Source organism: Podarcis erhardii (genome assembly GCF_964252035.2).
Source record: "Podarcis erhardii genome assembly, chromosome: 5".
NCBI lineage: Eukaryota > Metazoa > Chordata > Lepidosauria > Squamata > Lacertidae > Podarcis > Podarcis erhardii.
Genome location: NC_138509.1, coordinates 43,130,157 through 43,151,869, shown reverse-complemented (window position 1 = coordinate 43,151,869; position 21,713 = coordinate 43,130,157). Strand labels below are relative to the sequence as shown.

Here is a 21,713-nt window from a genome sequence, read left to right as displayed (position 1 = left end):
CCTAACCATGTCTACTTAGTGGTAAGGCCTACTGAATTCAATGAGGCTAACTCCCAGGTAAGTAGGATTAGGATTGCTGCCTTAGCGTGCGATTCCCGATTGTCAGTCTGGTAAGAAGGAAACTGCTGGAAGCAGAAGTGACACAAGAACCAACAGCTGTTTAAATAGGCAAGTGAAAACAGTACGTGAAGCATTTCACATGCTCTGAAACCACCTTGCTGTTTCACACACATCACCAAATAGCTCCCAAAAAAACCTTCATAGGTGAAGCCAGGCATCATTCTGGAATTTGCTAGAACAGTATTGCTTTTCAATGAAAACTTGTCGACTTTGTCTGTGCATCAGATACTGGACACGTGGACAACTGCAGCCGCGTAAGCTAAATCCACGGTGGATTTGTAGTGCTGTGGTCATTTATTGTGTCAGCAAGCAGGCTATACTAGGGGCTTGAATTACCACCTTTGTTGGAAGGTAGGACTGATATGAATTTTTAATCTCAACAAGGAATGCTACAAAGCAGCCACTTCATAATAGGAACCACGGTGGACCTGGGTCTTACCCTTGTATATTAAAGTTTGTGAGTTTTATTTAAGGCGTGCTCTTTCGTCTTACTCTCTTCAAGTTTTCTACTTACTGTATGTCTTTTTGTAGGAAGCAAAGGAGATTTGCAGCTGCGTGGGGGAGGGGAATGTTCCTACTCTTACGAATGAGTTTGAAAGCCAGCAATTTCTTAATCATTTACCAGAATGGATGTTTCCTATTCCAGCAGGAGGAGGAAATGTTTACATTATGAGACGCAGCAGCCTTTTCCAGACAATCCTATGACTCTGGCTTTTTGACTATTTATCACATGCAACAGCTACTATAATTATGCCCAGCAGTCAAGGTTTCCATTTAGAAAAGCATGAGTAGCTGATGGAGGGATGGGCTGGGACACCAATATATTTTCTATTTAAAAGGAACTTAGTTGCGCTTGAACCGGGATTTCCTGAAACAAAGATTTGCTGATAAAGGCTTACTTTACAGTTGATAGGCAAAATGGATCCTAGGGTATTATGTTGGTTGTCCGTTAGATCTGTTCTGGATGAAAAAGAGGTAAATGAGTATATTGGATTGTTTTATTTAATGAAGTATGTTTTTAATGAAGTGTGTATTTATTGAAGTGTGCAGTGTAAGAGAGAATATATTGTAAACAATATAGTTTATTAGTTAAATATATTACAGTGCTTTTTCTAAGATCATATTTCATAGATGTGGAAAGGTGCCAGAAAAGGAATAAAACCACAGGAGTATATAACAAAATTAAGATTCTGAACTTGGAAAGTGATATGTTCTGTTTAATATGGCAAATAGCATGATCCTGTAATGTTTACTTGGAATTAAGATTCACTGAGAGGAATGGGGCTCTCAAGTAAGCGTGCATACGATATTGACCATAATGGAATAGAAAACAATTGTCAATACCAAGCAATTGTTCGTTTTTAGAAAAGTGAAATATGTACATGGATCATTGTGTTGAAATCATTGCATTAAAGATAAATTTTACTTACAATTTTAGAAATAATATATAAGACCTCCTGTATTAAGAACGCAAGTAGTGTTTTAATAGCTTTATTTCAATAATAATTGGAAATTAAATTATTTTATATTCTGTTGGGTGTAGACTTACTAATTTGTATATAATTTCTTACAGTGAAGTTGCTGTGGAGTCAGCTGTTGGTCTAAAAATAACAGAGTTAAAAATCATTTTTCATATGTGGAGGAGCTAGAAATATTATTCTGTGTAATTCAGTAATATTTAAATCTGGATAAAAGATCGGAAAGGAACATTAGGAGATTTTGGCCCTTGCACATAATACCTTTCAGTTCTAAGTAAATTGCAAATATCTATGGGCAATGCTCCTGCTGTTGAGTGTGAAAAGTTTTCCACTGTGCTAAACAGATTTTCAGCATTGGTGGAAGAGGAAGGAGTTTTGCAAATTCTCTAGTTTTGTGAATTTCTATCTAATTGTCTGTTCTATCACATTCAGCAACACTCATTTTGGTGGGGAAAGAAAGCATGCAGTGAATGATCACATGCTGGATGCAGGCTGTTTCTTTTTTACCTCAGAACGTATGGAAACAACCCTGCAGGGATAGTCGATGGGGCGCCACCCATATGTCATTGGACCACAACTCCCATCAGCCTCAGTCAGCATGGCCAATGGTCAGCCTGGCTGAAATGTGTTCTCAAACCTGATACATCCTTCTGCTTGCCTGGATGGAAGATAGAGGGGGTGTGAATGTGTGTAGAAACTCTGGCACGGTCCCCCAGGAGGTTGTCCAGAAAGGAATGTGAGCCTTTGGTTGAAAAGGGTTTCCCACCCCTGTGTGAAGCTATCTCCTTCCTGGTTTGTTTATCCACTTGTTCAAAGGTGGGAACAAAGCGGGAACAGTCGGGCTTTGTGCAGCAGCCCAGTTTCCGCAAAGTATGGTTTACTGAAGCTAATTGTTACATGTGAACTTAGCCATTATCAGATGTGGAGTGTATTTCTACCCTTCTAATTGGCTGGAAATTGCAGTAAATGCATTTCCTGACACTTTGCTTTTTGAAGGATTTTATTATGCCCTGTAATTATATTTCATTTGTATTATGTGAAACACTCTTGGAGGCATGGCAAGGAGCATTTTCTTTGGTTTTTTTTTAAAAAAATAATAATAAAAATAATAAATTTTATTTGTACCCCACCCTCCCCAGCCGAAGCCAGACTCAGAGCGGCTAACATCATACAAATAACACAGGATACATAAATTACAATACATAATATTGATGAATATGATAGAAATTCCAGAAAGAAAGTCCCAAACTTTCATTTTGAAATACTTATACATTTAAACCAGGAGACAAAATGAATCTGCAGTTTGTATAAAGGTCATAGCAAAATAGGCTTTTGGGGTGAGTAGGGGGAACATGAAAGAAAATGTTTGATTTTCACTGTCCTTTGCCAGACTCTGCGACTGGTAAGCAAGGATAGTTTACATTTGGTTAGGTACAGGTGTCATGCCATAGAATAATAGAAGCATAGAAGAGTTGGAAGAGACCCCAAGGGTCATCTAGTCCAACCCCGTTTCATTGTCTGCATGTAGTTGCTCTGCAAAGCAAATAATACATGAAGACCACCTGCAGATATAACTGTGTGCAAGATTTAACAAAGCTGGCCTATTTTAAGGACTGATGCCCTTTATATGCTTCATGAATGCTTAATAGTTAGTGCATGTGAATTTTTTTTTATCGTGGAGTAAATCCCTTTTTTAAAACACTGCAGTAGAAAATAACATATGCTCTCTTAGTGAAGTCCTTGCTTGTTAGCATTAATATAATGCACACAGTTCTTTAAAGGCAGTAACATGGTCCCAAACCAGAAGGCGTTTAGACTGACATGATTATTTGTGAAAGAAGAAAATGACATTTCAGTAAACAAAGTGTTCATGCAGGCACCAATGTATGCTTTATCCAGCTGTCTCCCCTGTTCATATACATATAATCAGAGATGGAGGGGAAGGGCTGTTGTTTTATTAATCTGTGAAAATGAGCCACCTTCAATACACTGGTTTTGGTAATATTTCCCAGTGTGAATCACTTCCAGTATCTGAGCTGTCCTGGTGTCAATGCTTCCATGTTACTCAACACAGGGGCAGGGGTGAGCTGAGTAGCCCTGGCTTCTCTCTGAACAGCTCAACTGTCTGTGGCTATAACTCTTCCTGTGTGAAGCTGTACTGTACTTATGAAGGGTTCGACACAAACTGGAACTCTGCACAATTTGAATTCTGGGTCATGTGGAGCCCTTTGCATCTACAGTGTTACTACAGATAGCTGCACTGTTCAAGTGGACATTGGAGTATGGGCTACTCAGTGTGTTCCCATGTTTGTCACGAGGAACATAGTACAGTGGTACCTTGGGTTACCACTGTACCTGAGGTACCACTGTATTAATTACTGAGGAGGGCTGCAACTTAACTCTGTATGTTTTCACTTCACGTCTGTTTTCTTTATGTCATACTCAACTTTCTATCTTAGCTAATATTAGAAGATCATTTTTTCAGTTCCTTAACTTGAAATTAGCATTTACCACACATGTGTATTGCATGTTATTTTTAATTTTTGTTGTAACTGCAGAGAGGTCAGGCAGGAGAGAGTCCTGTAGCTAGAAGGAAGTGAAATGTAACAGGAAGAAATTACATCACCCCTGTCTTCTCCTACTCTGTTTCCTAAGCCTGATACATAATAGTGCAGATTGGATCTTTTATGTTAAAAGGAAACAAAAACATTAACAACACTTGGCACAATAGGGTTTTTGGAAACTGGAGCAGCTGAAAGAAACATAAGATCCTTTGACATGTTTTATGCAGGTTGAATGGCTATGTTTGCACGGTTGCAGCGCCTAGGTAAACCTACATTTGCAATGATCTAAAGAGTTCTATGGATTGCTACAGTGCACGGAAACGCTGTTTATCTTCCTCCCTCAGTGGTACCTATTTGTCTACTTGCACTGGCATGCTTTCAAACTGCTAGGTTGGCAATAGCTGAGATAGAGCAATAGGCGCTCACCCCGTCACAGAGATTTGAACTGCCGACCTTCCGATTGGCAAGCCCAAGAGTCTCAGTTGTTTAGACCACACCACCACCTGCATCCCAGTACACCAGTCTGTAAGTAACTGTAAGCAAGGAAAGTACCCTAAAATTAAATACCTTCATTTAACCAGCTTAGTATCTGTCCACCTTTGGACTCAACAGGTAGGCACACTTTCCTTCTATAGTCGTCAAGCATGAAGGGAGATTTAGAGATGCTTGAATCAATAGAGTTACTGGACACATTTGAATGCTTAGATCCCAATAATTTAAATAGGATTTACACTTAACTTTCTCTGTTCTGGAATTCTGAATAAGGTCAGATAGACAAGAACATTCTATCTGTCAGTTATATTCATAAATAAGTCACCTTTCAGTAGATCAGGTGTTATGTTATTGACCTTCAGTAAATTATTGCTAAACCTTGAGTGTTACAACTTCCAACCTATTAAATTCTCCCAATTTATCAGAAAACCTTTATTGTTCCTATCAATCATTGTGCAGTGAATGTATACCACATTATCTCTTTTGCAAATCACACTGTTTTTAAATCATTCAGGATGCTATTCACAGTGTTAAGGCACCATCTTGTGAAGCTGTTGCAAGCTTAAACAGCAAGATAAGATAACCACCATATGTCTACCCGATTATGCTTATTTAATATTCTCTACACCCTGACACTACTGGACTGAAGCCTGTGCATTTCCAGTACTTTTGACATAAGCTTGTTTTGAACTCTTTCTCTCTCTTTTTAGGGCATGTTAGGAAAATGTGACACCATTTTTTTCAGGTATTTTTAGGTTATTTGTCGTATATTTTCTTAACTCTCTATATAAGCACCTTTATTAATAGACCATTTTGTTGTTGCCTGGCATAAATGAGTTACCAGCATATAGCTGCAAGGAAAATATCACTTAGAAAACTTTTGAGCTACCTTTGCTCAGGTGCTGTATGTCATAGAAGCATAGAAGCATAGAACTGTAGTGTTAGAAGGGCACCACAAGGGCCATCTAGTCCAACCCTCTGCAAGGCAGGAATCTTTTGCTCAATGTAGGGCTCGAATCCATCATTATCATTCCTCATCCCTGTGGCAATCTTGCTATCCATAAGGCCTGGAAGCAATCAGATCTGGCATTGCTTGTCTTCTTTCTCCTGGAAATGTTGGTAATTATTGCATTGGTCACTAGACATATTTGCTGCCAATAATCCACTGAATGAATGAATGAATTGAACTGCTGAGATAGTATATGAGAAGTTTTGTGAAACATTTCTTTATGGATACAGTTCCGTACAGAATATAACAGGCGCACAGCTGTTAAAAATTCTTCGCTTATTAGTCTTAGCCCCCAAAAAGGGAACAGCAATTCCTTACAGATAGAACAGTTGAACTTGAGAACAATTGAAGTTGAGAGTAAGAAGCTTACCTGCAGTGTTTTTCTTCTAGTTGAGTAGCACCAGAAAAAAAGCACTGCTTACCTGAGTTCATCTTGAGTCAATGATTAAGCTGGGTCTATGAAATACAATGAGGATTTTAATTTGGTATTCGAAATGGTACTAATCCGCTTTTAAATGTGTTATGGGAGGGGAGATTATTGGTTTGTTTTTGTTCTTCTATTTATTATGTATTTTGTGTTTTTTATATTGTGATCTTTTGTTGTGAACCACATTAAGATCTATGGTTGAAGCGCAGTATACAAATTTAATAATAACAATAGTAATAATAATACAAGATTATGACATGCTGAATTGTTTGTAAGCATCCATGCTGGCTGTTATGTTTAAATGAACCTGAGAAGGTAGATAAGGTAAAAAATGAGAAGATTTATATGGTGGACTTCATGGGTACCCTGGAGTATTGGTTTTCAACCAGAAATTGCAAACATCATGCATCAGCGTGGCATTTTGATAATTTTGTGGGGAGCAAAATAAAGCAAAAATGTGGAAACTTTATTTTGTCACTTCTTTGCCTCATGACACCATGCAACATTTGTAATGCATTTTTAAAAAAATAATCTACCACTTAGCTACACAGTAGCATTCTTTTCTTCATGGAATATTTTATTGCAGTTAAATACCGGTAATAACTGGACAGTTGATTGGCATGGCACTCTTAAGTTAAAAAAAGGTAAAGGTAAAGTACCCCTGACAGTTAAGTCCAGTCGCAGACGACTCTGGGGTTGCGGCGCTCATCTCACTTTAAAGGCTGAGGGAGCCGGCGTTTGTCCACAGACAGTTTTTCCGGGTCATGTGGCCAGCATGACTAAGCCGCTTCTGGCTCAACAGAACACCAAAACCAGAGCAGCGCATGGAAACGCTGTTTACCTTCCTGCCGGAGCGGTACCTATTTATCTACTTGCGCTTGACATGAACTGCTAGGTGGGCAGGAACTGGGACTGAGCAATGGGAGCTCACCCCGTCGCGGGGATTCGAACTGCCAACCTTCTGATCGGCAAGCCCAAGAGGCTCAGTGGTTTAGACCATAGCACCACCCACGTCCCTACTCTTAAGTTAGACATAATTTTTATTTGGCTTGTGGCCATTTATTAGAGGTTTAGAAGCCAGTGCTGAGTTCTACAATTTTAGGGATATGGTTTCTTAGTGGATATTGTGGTTGGTGCCTATTGAATCCTCACACAATACATCTCAGAACCTTTGTTGGCTTGAGTATGAAACAAAATGGTACGATATTTTTGTTGTCCCCTTCCCAGAGTCTACATTCTTTATACAACAAAACAAAAATCAATTGCTAGCTCTTACTTGCTCATGTGTTAGCATTTCATTTATGATGAGTTGGGTATTTTTCTCCCAAAAGGGGAGTTTTATTAGGAAAAAGTTTCACATAGTGGTAATTGGCTTGAAACTGAACTATAAGAGAATCTAGTTAAATTCCACCCTTAAACTGACATGTTATTTCAAGCATCTTTAGCAATATTTTATCATGCACATCACTACAACTGAGTTGCTAATTAACTGTGGCTATTAGGTGAGAGAGGTGGTTAAACTACCTTGTATTTAGAATTATAGCTTCTGGCATTTAGGATGTATAATTTAAGACTTGACACAATGCATTAATTAGTGCAGACTTCATAATTTTATGTTGCATTGCTGATAAGACTGAAAGTATGCTGTTTCTTAATTAGGCTTTATATTAAAATTATGTATCTGATTTGCTCTGTGCAAGCTTTACCAAGTAAAACAAATGATTTGACTTATATTTTCAGTATTTATTAATGAGAAATGGGAGCTGAGCATTATTGCTGTGACAGCCTCTGAAGATAAGTGGTATTGTTTAAAAATACCCTGGAACTCAAATTGTGATCAAACAATGTAATATGGTTACTTATAATTATGGCACAAGAAGATTATTATTTCAAGAATTCCCATGAATAAAGACAATTTACTTATTATTATTAACACCCATAGTTCCTCGGTGCATATATCCACATATAGATGAAACATATGTGCAATGACACATCTGTGCAGATTTGTTTCTGCAAAAAATGGTGCTGGAGATCTTCTGTACACATGCAACTGGTCAGTGAGAAAAATAGCTCCTCCTTTTCCAACATCTTTAATTGTGATGTCTGGATTGTTTCCGAGGCTGTAGATAGCATCACACTTTGTGCAGCTGGGGTTATACGATACAAAAAAATACTCTTCGCTGAGCACCTCAGCCTTGGGTGTAGTAGCAGAAGTACTTAGTCACAATACCAGAGTAGATTTCTATACTATCTGAAGGGGTCCACGCAAAATTCCTCTTCCCTTATTCCTGAGGAGTGTGCTGTGTATTGCTGCGCTGTCCAGGGGTACATTGAGAAGATGGTAGTTGTACGCTGATGCACAGATTAGTGTTGTGATTGATGTATTTCCTGAGTTGTAGATGATGGGGGTGGGGAACACAGAATTGAATCGTATGTGGATTCTTCTACATGCCTCAGTGTGGGGATGCGTAGAGTAACAACGTGGCCGCGGAAATTTTAGGGTATTCCTGTTGTGGCCCAAAAAGATGTGGAGCAGATTAGATAGTTCAGTATCTTGTCTCTTTCTTTGAAGAAGCAGAGGGCTGTATCCAGAGCCAGTCCTACTCAGAGTAAACAGATTGAAATTAATTGACATGACTAACTTGTGTACACAGTACTACTTGCCTCTGGATTAGTTGCGTTGTTTTGGAGTATTTCTGCCAGGTACATGACTGGAAAGTTGATCCTTTACACAAGGTTACAGTTATAGTTTACTATCATTGTTGCCTCTTTATGGTTCTAATTTCAAACTGCAAGCTTATTGTATTTAGCTCTGTGAAATCACTAATACTGTGACAGCGCTATATGAATAATAAAAATAAATGGTGATAACATTAACTATAATTACACCAAGTTAATGAGGTATTTTGTCTTTATTATTATTTTGCCTTTAAATCTAAAAGTCCCCATAGAGAAAGCAGTTCTAGTTTTGCTGAACACAAACCATACTGAGATAGATATCTTCCATTTATTAATAATATAGCTAAGAGAATAGTTGTTTAGAGAAGCATGGTTTAAAAACAAGCAAGCAAACAAATTTGCAGGCGGTGTTTCTTCTGCAATTAGGACAGGGCTGCCAAAAGACTTGTTTCAAAAGAATATAAATGAAGTTTAGATCATTCAAAATAATAGTGTTAACCAAAAATAATAATAATTACAATTGCAAAATAGAAACTAATTCCCTGTTTATTCAATTATTCATTTCTAGATGGCTATATATAAGGAAATCTGGATTTTCCCTAGTGTTTCATGAGCAGCTGAAAAGCATAAAACTATAGAGCCAATTAATGCAAGTATAGCTGTGATACTTGAACAATGATTACCAACATATTACAAACTTCACGCATACATCAGTACTGTAGGTATTACAAATATATCTTGGAACTTAGTCCTTCTAAATTCTACTCTTAGCTTTATGGAAGCTGCTTTTTTCAGACTGCTAAGTTTGGAAATGGTTGCCTTGTACTTGAAATAATGTAAATGGAATTTGAGATTAAAGTTCTGTAATGAATCTGAAAAGATAATGTTCAATAAGGAATTTTAGACTTATCAAAATATTTCAGTTCTCAAATTAAATTCAGAGTAAAATGTAATGATTATCACGACTTTTTAACAATGAACTTTGCAGGTTTCTCATTCAAACTATCATTATGCAAGATACGATACCTTACTTAGTTTATAGGATATGTATTGTTATTTGGGACGTGGGTGGCGCTGTGGGTTAAACTACAGAGCCTAGGACTTGCCGATCAGAAGGTCGGCGGTTCGAATCCCCGCGATGGGGTGAGCTTCCGTTGTTCGGTCCCTGCTCCTGCCAACCTAGCAGTTTGAAAGCATGTCAGTATGCAAGTAGATAAATAGGTACCGCTCCGGTCAGAAGGTAAACGGCATTTCTGTGCGCTGCTCTGGTTCGCCAGAAGCGGCTTAGTCATGCTGGCCACATGACCCGGAAAAACTGCGGACAAACATTAGCTCCCTCGGCCAATAAAGCGAGATGAGCGCCGCAACCCCAGAGTCGGTCATGACTGGACCTAATGGTCAGGGGTCCCCTTTACCCTTTTTTATTGTTATTTGATCATAGCCAAAATAATAGAGTTACCTGGTGAAATAGAATTGACAGGTCCCACAAAATGAAGTGGGCATCTTAACATTTTATATTTGCTCTTAATTCTCCATTTCATGCTAATGTATCTGTAACGATATGCTTTCTGATATATTTCTGAAATGTGAGTTTAGAATTTGGGAGCGCTAGGTAGACTGAAGTTAATGTGAATTTGTTTATTAAGGCTTCCTATTTGTATTGCAGTTCATGTTAATACACAGTGCATGTTACAGAATAAAAACTGAAGTCTAGGGCTGTATATGGAAGATGTGTAATTAGGCTTCCTTCTGCATTTTGAATATCCCATTCTCAGTGATGTTGATAACAGTTAATTCATGTTGAAGAATTCAAACATGTCTAGGGTGTTTGGTTTTTTTTTTTTTTTGTTTGGAGTTGACAATGAATTTGATAGACCTTTCATTTAGGAATCCTTCACCAAAAAAACTTCTCATGACGTAACCTGTCATATCATCATCACCTAATATGGGATTTTTGTAGAGCTGGACCAATAAAATAAGTGAAATGTGCTCATGCTTTTAAAAGCTCTTGATGCACCGTTCAGAGACTAATGTTCACCTTCATCTATCCTGCTCTCATGGTGTTGTCTGAAGCAGATTGCTTTTCATCCTGTTGCACCCTGCTGCAGGCCAGCCCTAGAAATATTGGCCCCAATGCTTGTGCCAGAAGATGAAGTGCAGTTAAACCTCATGTCGTTCATAAGATTTATTCAAGGTTCATTTTATAAAGTTAAGTCTCTCACTTAAAATAAGTAGATAATCTTCTACCTTGTAGTTCAAGACTTAAACATTACTTCAAATTATGCTTTTTCCTCTGAATGCCTGCAGGGAATTCTGCTTCTTATCTTTCTAAGGCAGCAGAATTTAATAAAAAATGAAGTCTTTTGTCCGGTTCCATTAAAAGAATGTCAGGACAGTCTACCAATTATTTCTGGGTCATAATTTGGAATTCATTTAGAAACACACAGCCCCTTGGGTGATTAAATAAGATATTATTTTTTGGGGCTATATGCTTTTTTCAGTATACTATTGGCTATCAATGTAACAAAGACAACATTTATTTTAGCCAGACCTTAATTTTCAGCTCATTTTTAAGTGGGGTTGGTTGAGTTGGATCTACAGTTTCATGCATATTTTTGGTGAGCATGTAAGGTTTTTTACTCACTTGCTTTTAATGTATGGTTCTGAGTTTATCTGAGTTCACCTTTGTGAAATAAACATCTAAGCAAACATAGTTAATAATACTAATACTAATACTAATACTAATACTAATACTAATAATGTCAGGAGCATGGGATTTCCCCCTGAACAGACCTCTGAAATGTCTCTAATAGCTATATCATGGATAAGGGTTGTTGGCATCTGTCTGTCTCAGGAGTCAGTGGAGAAGTGCGCCTTTTGGGGTGAAGTCAAACAGTTGGAAGGTTGCAGCGCCTGCTGTGGCCACAGAGATCAATACGGGAGAGACATGTTTTATTGCAGGTGGGGCAGATGAAGGCATCCCATCTTGCTGCTACAGGTGCACCATGGCGTTTTTTCTCCCTGCACTCCTCCCAGCAGTCATTCCTCATCAGGTTACTGCTGTGAATACATGACCTATCTGTCTCCAGGCACTGCAAAGAATTCCCACATAGCAAGGTTGATGTGGCAAGCCCTCATGTCTTGTTTGCAGACATCTTTGTAACACAGAGCTAGTCTGCCAATAGGCCTGGTGCCTGAAGCCAACTCCCTATAGAGCATGCCCTTGGGGGTAAGGGTAAGCTAGCACATTTTAGAGACTCTGATTATCTTTGTTCACATGATAAAAGAAAGGCTTAAACTTCAAGATCCAAGGCAATAGGTTCCATGATATCAAAACATCAAAATGTAAACAAAAGTTTACATTTCCGAGCACAATTCAAAGTGTTGGTGCTGACCTTTAAACCCTAAACAGCCTTGATCCTGTATACCTGAAGGAGCGTCTCCACCTCCATTATTCAACCCAGATACTGAGGTCCAGCGCCAAGGGCCTTCTGGCAGTTCCCTCACTGTGAGAAGCCAAGTTACAGGGAACCAGGCAGAGGGTCTTCTCGGTAGTGGCGCCCGCCCTGTGGAACGCCCTCCCACCAGATGTCAAAGAAATAAACAGCCATCTGATGTTTAGAAGATATCTGAAGGCAGCCCTGTTTAGGGAAGCTTTTAATGACTGATGTTTTAATGTATTTTTTATCTTTTGTTAGAAGCTGCCCAGAGTGGCTGGGGAAAGACAGTCGGGGTATAAATAATAAATTATTATTATTATTATTATTATTAGTCTCATGCACACATTCTAGGGATACTTTGATGAACCTGAGTCTTTATTTGCCCCCTTTGTTATTGGTTCTCAATATTCTAGTACACACTGGTAGGTATCAGAGTGACTTGGCATTGAGATCTGATTTCTCAAGGGAAAGCTCCGACACACGTTCTGTCTTCAAGCTTTTACTCTGCTTTCTAAGTGAGAATGTCAGAGTCACTAAAAATCTATCTTTATGACGGCACACCCAAGATTTGAATGATTTTAGTATCTGAAGTGTTCAGATACATAAAAATCATGAACCTTAGATTACTGCAGTGTGTGTACGTCCCTCATCCTATTTGCAAAGTTTATATACAAACTATAACATTTTCAGTCCGGTTTCTTACTACAATTGGAATATTTATTTGTGTAGTTTTAAACTTTGTCTTCCTTTATGAGGCAGTATTTTGCTTAAATTGAAGTGATGAGTAATATTAATGTTTAATTCTCTTTCAGAGAGTGCCTGCATAACTTGATATAGTCCCTAGAGAGCACAGCTGAAGGTCTGGCCTGTGTGCTTGATTAAATGATTTTTCCTAGCATCAGCACTAAATATATTTCACTCTCCCGACAGCAGAAAGTGTGAGATAGTTTTCATGCTTTTATTGGGTTTTCTGTTCTTTCATCAGCCTGTTTGTAATGTATTTAATTGCATAAAGAAAGGAAACGTTATGTTCTCCCCAAGAAGCACATTCTAACTCCTTTATGTTTCCTGACTGAGCTTTGTTTCACAGTGCGGCCTTTTTGCAGGGAGTCAGAAAATACAAGTGTGTATCTCATACCAAAGTACCCTGGGAGGGGAGGGGAGATTCTGAGGAGACAAGGGGTCATGTTTTCATACAATTTGTGTCCTATGGGAGGAGAGAGCAGGAAAAAGGCTGAGTTTCCTAGCACGCACTGTGCCCTTGCTGAATGTCAGTCTCCATTTTACCTTTAGCAGAGCTCAGCAACTGTTAGTGAGTGACAGTGTTCAAAACTACAGGAGACCATGAGCATTTCATTGACCTGTGCATAAATAGCTTTTACCAGGTATTCGTGGCTTCACAAATTGACAGGAAACGGAAAGGCATCGCTGTATTAAAGAGCTTTGATTATCCCAGATTAACATTTATTGAAAGATGTGGAGTTAAAACTATATATGCTGTTAAAACGTAGGTGGGTTTGATTTTTAAGTTGCTGAAATAGTACACGTTCTCCTTGGAAAAACTCCTGTAGCAGGAGAAGGCAGACCAGGAAGCATAACTATACATGCTGTTATTATAGTTAAAGAACTAACAAGCTAAATGATCATATAAATAAATAAAAAGGGTTACTGTTTGGAACAATAAATGCTATTTCCAGATGTTTATTGTGTGTCCCAATGAAACGGAGCTCTTATGTACATTCTTCTTTACTAAGGCCTTGGGCAAAACTGTACACATTAGCAGCCTAGACTGCAGTGTGGTTCTCCCTCCTTCCTCGGATTTTCAAGTCACATTTGCATGCCAGAGAGGGAGTGGGGATGTCTTCACTTGATGCATATTACCTGTTTGGTTTCCCCATTCAGCAACCCCCCCCCCCGCCCCCAATACATGCACCAAATTCCTGTACTTGAAGCTTTTCATCCATACGTGTGCTGTTATCTACACATGTGCAAGGGCTTTCTCAAATGTACTCACCTCGGCTTAATGAGCATGGCTTACGTTTTCAAATCGGATGGAAGCTGGTTTGGTGGGAAACACATCAAACAGCAGTATTGCTCAAGAAACTAGAGGATAGATATGGATTGTGGCTCGCGTAATGCGCGCACAGCTTCAAGCACCAAGTTGTGGGGCCCCATTGATGCCAGTGTAAACAGTAATACAGTATGTATGCAGCCTTAGTCATATAATAGGTACCTGTTAGGCAACACTCTGTTACAGGAAACAAACACTTCTGAGGTCAGTTTTTGGCATAGGCATGCAATGTTGAGCGTACTATGTAATTGTATCTTCTGCATAAAAGTGCTGCTGCAGGTGCTTCTACAAATACAGCACATCTACACAGTTCCTTTCATACCTTAACAATGGAAAGGGCAGGGCCCAACTTTTGTTACAAAGTCTTAAAACATTTCTCTCTGTGTGATAGATTGTGTGTGTGCTTCTGCTGTAGCTCTGAGGCTTCTTCTTCCTGTTGGATAGCCAAGAATAGCCTCAATAACAACAAAACAGCCACAAAGGACTACCTCATAGAGATAGAGATAGAGATAGAGATAGAGATAGAGATAGAGATAGAGATAGAGATAGAGATAGAGATAGAGATAGAGATAGAGATAGAGATAGAGATAGAGATAGAGAGATAGATAATCAGCTCTTCCCCTTTTATTGTCAAAAGCACAGTAATTTCCCATTGGAAGCTATCTAGACTTTTCTGTGTCACTGGCATTTTTCTAGGTGATTATGTGACCTCATTCTCTCTTAGACAGAACACGGATTAACGATATAGTATGGTGTGTGTATCCACAGGTATCCACCCAGGGTTGATTTCCCTGCAGTTACTTCACACCCAGCTTTAGCCAATGTTTGGGTATATACAGAGTAGCAAGCAGGCAACTGAAATAAGCAACAGGTTTTTAATTGTATAAGGTTGGGGTTTTTAGTGGTCCTGTGGCAAGAAACATTGTTCTAGCAATTGGTTCCCATGAGACAAATCACTTGAGCATCCTGGGCAACCTCTTGCCCAAATTCATCCCTATCTTACATTAATATAATTGGAGTATTGTGTGGTTTATTGGGGCGTCACATGCTAAGCCTTTGCGTTTTTGTTGCCAGCAGCTACATGCCATCTTTTACTTGCATATGTCTTAAGTTTCAGGCAGATGAATGCTAAAGGGACCTCTGATTATCCCCCTTGTTCCTTGTAGCTTACAAGTGTTTGAAAACAGATAACTCTGCATTCCCAGGGTATCCTGATGTGTTGCTTGCTACATATTAGAGGTTTCCAGTTTCTCATGTTACTGTGTTTCTGTACAGAATTATATAAGAGCTATATTTTGACTAATATAGCTAGGCCTTGGTCCTGTATACCTGAAGGAGCGTCTCCACTCCCATCGTTCAGCCCGGACACTGAGGTCCAGCTGTGAGGGCCTTCTGGCGGTTCCCTCATCACGTGAAGTGAGGTTACAGGGAACCAGACAGAGAGCCTTCTCAGTAGTGGCGCCCGCCCTGTGGAACACCCTCCCATCAGATGTCGAGGAAATAAACAGCTATCCTATTTTTAAAAGACATCTGAAGGCAGCCCTGTTTAGGGAAGTTTTTAATATTTAATGCTGTATTGTTTTTAACACTCGATTGGGAGCCGCCCAGAGTGGTTGGGGAAACTCAGCCAGCTGGGTGGGGTATTATTAATAATAATAATAATAATAATAATAATAATAATAATAATATCTTAAATTCCATATCAAAATAAAGCATAAAAGGAGATTTACTAAGATTAGCAAGTCTTTACTAAGCCTGGGTGATCACTTATGGTTAGGTCATGCAAACATTTTTGCATGTGAGTATCTTTAGTAATCTGGGTATTTCAAATGAAATGAAATGACTAAGGTTTTCCCATGGCAAAATTTCAGACCTTTGAGTCTGTCATATTGAAAAGGTGCATCAAACTTATGGATCTTAAATCTATTATATGATGCTAATGGTCCTCCTGTGCATCTGTTCAAAAGCTAGAGCTTTTGGGCCCCAGTATGTTAGGAATCACAAATCACCTTCACAGGACACTAAGATATAAATATGCTTGTAAAATGGGTCACAGGAGTAGTGGAATAAGGACATAGGTTGTCTGAAAGACATGTTGTTGTCTGAAAGGCATCGTGTAGTTGCTAGAAATAACATTTCCATTTTATACACTCTTGTGTACACCATTTCTGAAGGCAAATCCACAATAATTGACTACATTCATGTGCTTAATGGCACTAAAAATACTTTTAGCAGATGTTGTTTCTGGACGCTGGGATTTTATATATCTAATAGTAGAAAAACTTAATTATTTATATATCCTATGAGAAACCGATTATGTAAGTATAGGACAAATTCATTATAAAGCCAAAAGTTTTAAAGTGAAGATTATATAAAAATATAAAATACTCTTCTATAACATAAAATGATGTTTAAAAGATATCTAAACCATGCTATTAGATCAGGGGTAGGCAACCTAAGGCCCAGGGGCCGGATGTGACCCAATTGCTTTCTCAATCCGGCCCGCGGACGGTCCGGAAATCAGCATGTTTTTACATGAGTAGAATGTGTCCTTTTATTTAAAATGCATCTCTGGGTTATTTGTGGGGCATAGGAATTCGTTCATCCCCCCCAAAAAAAAAAATATATAGTCCGGCCCACCACATGGTCTGAGAGGGACAGTGGACCAGCCCACAGCTGAAAAAGGTTGCTGACCCCTGTATTAGATGTTCTCTATGCTGTCCCATATAGTTGTCTTGCTAAAAACACAGCTCATTAAAACGCTTAATGATCTGAGTAATTCCTCAAACTTCATTATCAAAACTGGATTGTGCAAGCAACAGCATTGTAATGTTTTGTTTAAATTGTATTGATTGAATATTTGTATAAGACTGCAGTCCTATACCTATTTACATGGGAGTCAGCCCATTGAATTCAGTGGAACTAGCTTCTGATCTGATTATAGGATGTGCTTCTACTCGCGTGACAAGACAGCTGTGATGAGAGAAGTTCACTTTGAATGGGGAAAAGAGTGAGCAGTGCAGGGGAAGAGTACCAAGCCTTGACTGCTCATGTACAGCCACTTACAGGGAACACTGTGAAAATGCTGCTCTGTGGTTTATCCAACAACCAAATTACATTTTTGTTTTTATAAGCAGAGCATGAGAGTTCATCCAGCTTTTCTCTATCATAAAAAACCCTGAAAACATTCCCAGGCTAGCTTGTCTTTGACCCTTTTGAGGTCATTGTTTATTTCAGCTAGGCTTGAACTTAAGTAAGCCTGCTCTCCTATTTGTTTCCTTTCTGTGCATTCAGATCTCATGTAAACACTGTCTCCACTTTAGGAGAGTCATTACTGTATTTAAATGGTCAGAATGGATAGTGGCAATCACCAGAACGCTTTAATAAAAATGATAAAAGTATACTGCACCACTAGCACATTTGGCCAAAGACAAGCTCATTATTTCCTTTGCACTTTCTCTGTTGTATCCCACCACACCCAGAATTGTACACAGCTCCTCTTCTTCTGTGGCCCTATACTTCTTTCTCACCAAACATGAAGCATTGGCCACCTGGCAGGAGACTGTTGGAGCCCAACAATGTCCGAGGGTCACATGTACCCTAATTCCTGATGTAGGCAGAGCAGGCAGCTGTAAACTGGGATACTGGGAAATGAACCTTTAGGCAGTGTCTGGGAAGTGGACATCGAGGGTAGATGCATCTACACCAAGGCCAATAGACCTCATAAACAAGATCAGTTGCCCAAGCATTTTATAACTGGGTCAGAAGGAACCAATGGATTCTTCATCCTGGTGTCCCACAATGCCTGGTCCTTCATCCTGGTGTCCCGCAATGCACAGAATGGGTTGTTACAAAGAGCACTGAAGCATAGGTCAGTTTGACTCTTTGATGAACCTGAACTTCACATGGGTTGTTCCCAAGTGATGGGCATGGACATTAAATTAAACTGCCTCCAAGACTATTGATATTACTAGACATATTGCCATATCCACAACAGCGTGTAGACTTGAATCTCGAGAGGGGTACATTAAATGAATATGTTCCAGGAGCCATTATTCCAAATTTAACCAACTGCTGTCTTTAGAAACCCTTTTTATTGTCTAATAATGCAGCAATTGCTAAGCACCGGAAAAAAGAATTACACGTTGCATGCTGTTAGATGGTAGATTTGTCCTTATGAATTTAACAAGTTTATTTAACGTGTTGAATCGTCATGATTAAGCATCATTTATTTTGTTTAGTTAATTATTTATTTATCCCTTCTGGCTTTAATTGTACTTCAGTGATTTCTTGCTCTGAATATTAAAAAAGATGATCCATACCTACATAGATTAAAAAAGAAACGGTCATTGAGGATTAAATGGGAAGGCAATTTATTAAATCTAAATAACACCAGGAGAATGGCAACTAAACCACGGTACTATCTAATTCCATTCTATTGAAATGGAGGTCTCAGGATAAATTCTTTCTTTAAAAAATGAATTGATACATTAACTTTTAATATATATTAGTATATTTTTAGTATATTTTAACAATGCCCCTGTAAATGAAATATACAGTGGTACCTCGGTTTATGAACTTAATCCTTCCAGAAGTCTGTTCTTAAACCAAAGCCGTTCTTAAACTGAGGTGCACTTTTTCTAATGAGGCCTACCACCACCGGTGCCCTTCCACTGTTTGGCTTCCATTTGTAGACCGAGGTAAAGTTCACTAACCGGAACACTACTTCCGGTTTTGCGGAGTTCGTATACTGAATAGTTCGTAAACAGGGCTGTTCTTAAACCGAGGTACCACTGTATGCATGTTTGTTTCACACACATACACACACAACACCCTCTTGGGATATTTAGGAGTTGAACCTGGAGATGTTTCCGTTCTATTTATTGCTGCTGCTCAGTGCAAGTTCCGTGATTTATTATTTCATCATGATGAAATTCCCAAACTTGCTGAAGATCATGGGTAGGCAAACCAAGGCCCGGGGGCCAGATCCAGTCCAATCACCTTCTAAAGTCGGCCTGCAGGCGGTCTGGGAATCAGAGTGTTTTTACATGAGTAGAGTGTGTCCTTTTATTTAAAATGCATCTCTGGGTTATTTGTGGGGCCTGCCTGGTGTTTTTACATGAGTAGAATGTGTGCTTTTATTTAAAATGCATCTCTGGGTTATTTGTGGGGCATAGGAATTCATTCATTTTTTCTCTCCAAAACATAGTCCGGCCCCCCACAAGGTTTGAGGGACAGTGGACCGGCCCCCTGCTGAAAAAGTTTTCTGACCCCTGCGTGAAGATCATCAAAAAAATCCTGTAACTGGGAACTGAGATGGGGCAATGGTAATTGTCTATGAAGACACTTGGGATGTTATCTATAAATGTTATCTAGTGTGTGCTTGTCTGATGCAGTTTTTGTGTTTGTGTCAGGGAGGCTTCCGGATCAGAGGGCGTTGATTCACCTATGAAACTGAAATTAGCCCATGGGCCTGTCCCTTAGCAGTAGCCAATTAGCCACAAGTGATAAGGAATTCTATTAAGGCAAGTGAGTGAGTTGGTGAAGGAAGCATGTGATACTCTGTTCCTCTTCTGTGCCCAACTTAGAAACTAAGCAGCCTGCCAGAGGAAGGAATCACCCTATTTCATGCCCTGCACAGAAATGCAGCAGGTGGTTGCTGGAAGGATGGCACTCTCTTCTTTACCATCTCCCAACAGGCTGGTGATATTTTTTTACTGGGCCACATTTTGCTTGGCGAGGCTCTGGGCAAGAAGGCGAGTGGAGGCTGCCCCTTGGCCATGCTGCGGTTTATACGGCAAGTGACCACGCCCCCTGGCTAACCTGATTGGTCAGCTGGGGGGGCGTGATGCAGCCAGGAGCCCTAATGACGTGGGCAGCATTCCTCCTTCCACTCCCGGGTCCCTGTGAGGTCCAGGATTCCCACCAGCAATGCTGCGCCCCCTGGGAAGAGGAGTCATCTTCTCGTAATGTTGTGTAACTTATTTATGAGGTTAAGCTATTCTAATGGATGTTGCAGCATTCCTCTTAAACATAATTGTTTTAAGTAGGCTGAAACAGGTGATCTGCCCACCCAAGTGTGTAGAAACTATTCTGTGTACCTTCAGAAAGGCAATTTATCTTATCTTCCTTTTTCAGCCCTGTGGTAACAAACCATTTCCGTTGGCAGGCCACCACAGAGTAATGAAGCCAACCATTTGCTGTAGTCAGTGGCGTAGCATGGGGGGTGCAGGGGGGGCCGGCCGCACCGGCCGCAACATCTGGGGGTTAGGGTTAGGGGGCGCAAATCCATGGGTTAGGGGCGCAAATCCACGGGTTAGGGGGCGCAAATTACTTGCCTTGCCCCGGGTGCTGACAACCCACGTTGCGCCACTGGCTGTAGTAACTGACAGCAGATGGTGAATAGGTTGAACTGTAGAAAAATTGGCCAGTCAAAGCAACCAGGAGCCCTCTACCATTACTTTGATGCAACTGGTCTTCCTGTGAAGTGGAGATGGGTATAAACTTTCTTAGAAGGATATGGCTGGGGCAATTGAAAAGAATCTACTGAATACCTTAAAAACCATTACCTTTCTTTCAGAAGTGTGTGCTTTAAAACTTTGCTGCTCTGAGTGCAGTGTCATTTTGTTTTAAGGTTTGATTTTTGCCATCAGTATTCTACTCCTAGTGTATCCGTAACTGACCTTCAAATGTTGGATAGATAACAAATGAAACTCTCAGCTTTTTTTTCGTGTGTTGGTACACTTGTTTAAACAGAATATGGCTGAGGAGCATTTTTGCTAGGGCCTCAGTTTGTTACTCTCAGAGAATAAATCACTTCAGCGCTAGTCACTTGAACCATGCCAATTTAAAAATCAATCAGCAGTGGGCCTGACATCTATGTAATGAGTTGGGTTATAAAACAAGGCTCCTGGAAAGAGGAATTAAAGTCATCTTGAGTGGCTCGTAGTAGGCCTTCATATACTTGCTATTTTATCTGGAAATAAGAAACCAACAATGAATTGCTCTTTAAACTTGTATCAAGAGATATATTTGGGAACACTTAATTTTCAAGACCAATAACACCACACTAGTGAACATACAGAAGGCGGATTCCTGCACTCTTCTTTTACCATTTCAAAGTATAGCTGGTTAGAAAGGAAACGTGTTCAAGTAATAGCAGGTGCCATTTGCCTCTTCAAGAACTCTAAACTTTGTCAGAAGCCATCTTTGTGGACTGTGGAGTTTGTGTTGATTCTTGTCAATCATGTAGACCAGCAGGTGAGTTAAGTGGCCTGCGCTTGTACTATAGCAATCTTCCACAACATGGTGTTCTCCAGATGTCTAGGACTACAAGTCCCATAAGCACAGCTGTGCTGGCTGGTGCTGATGGAAGTTGTAGTCCAAAACATCTAGAAGGCATCAGTTTGGGGAAGGATGTACTATAGGAATCA

General features: G+C 39.6%; 1 protein-coding gene across 7 annotated transcripts in view; it reads left to right on the top strand.

Annotated features, from left to right (window-relative positions):
- The window catches only part of PTPRE (protein tyrosine phosphatase receptor type E), a 149,780-nt gene that overhangs the window by 71,627 nt on the left and 56,440 nt on the right, over positions 1–21,713 (top strand). Inside the window, exon 1 of one of the 7 annotated variants that reach the window (XM_081863231.1) lies at positions 982–1,095. The exons of the other annotated variants lie outside the window; for them this stretch is intronic. Within the exon in view, the coding sequence (XP_081719357.1) occupies positions 1,085–1,095 (11 nt within the window). The 5' untranslated portion in view covers positions 982–1,084. Of the gene's footprint in view, positions 1–981; positions 1,096–21,713 lie in introns of those variants that run through there. 7 annotated transcript variants of the gene reach the window in all.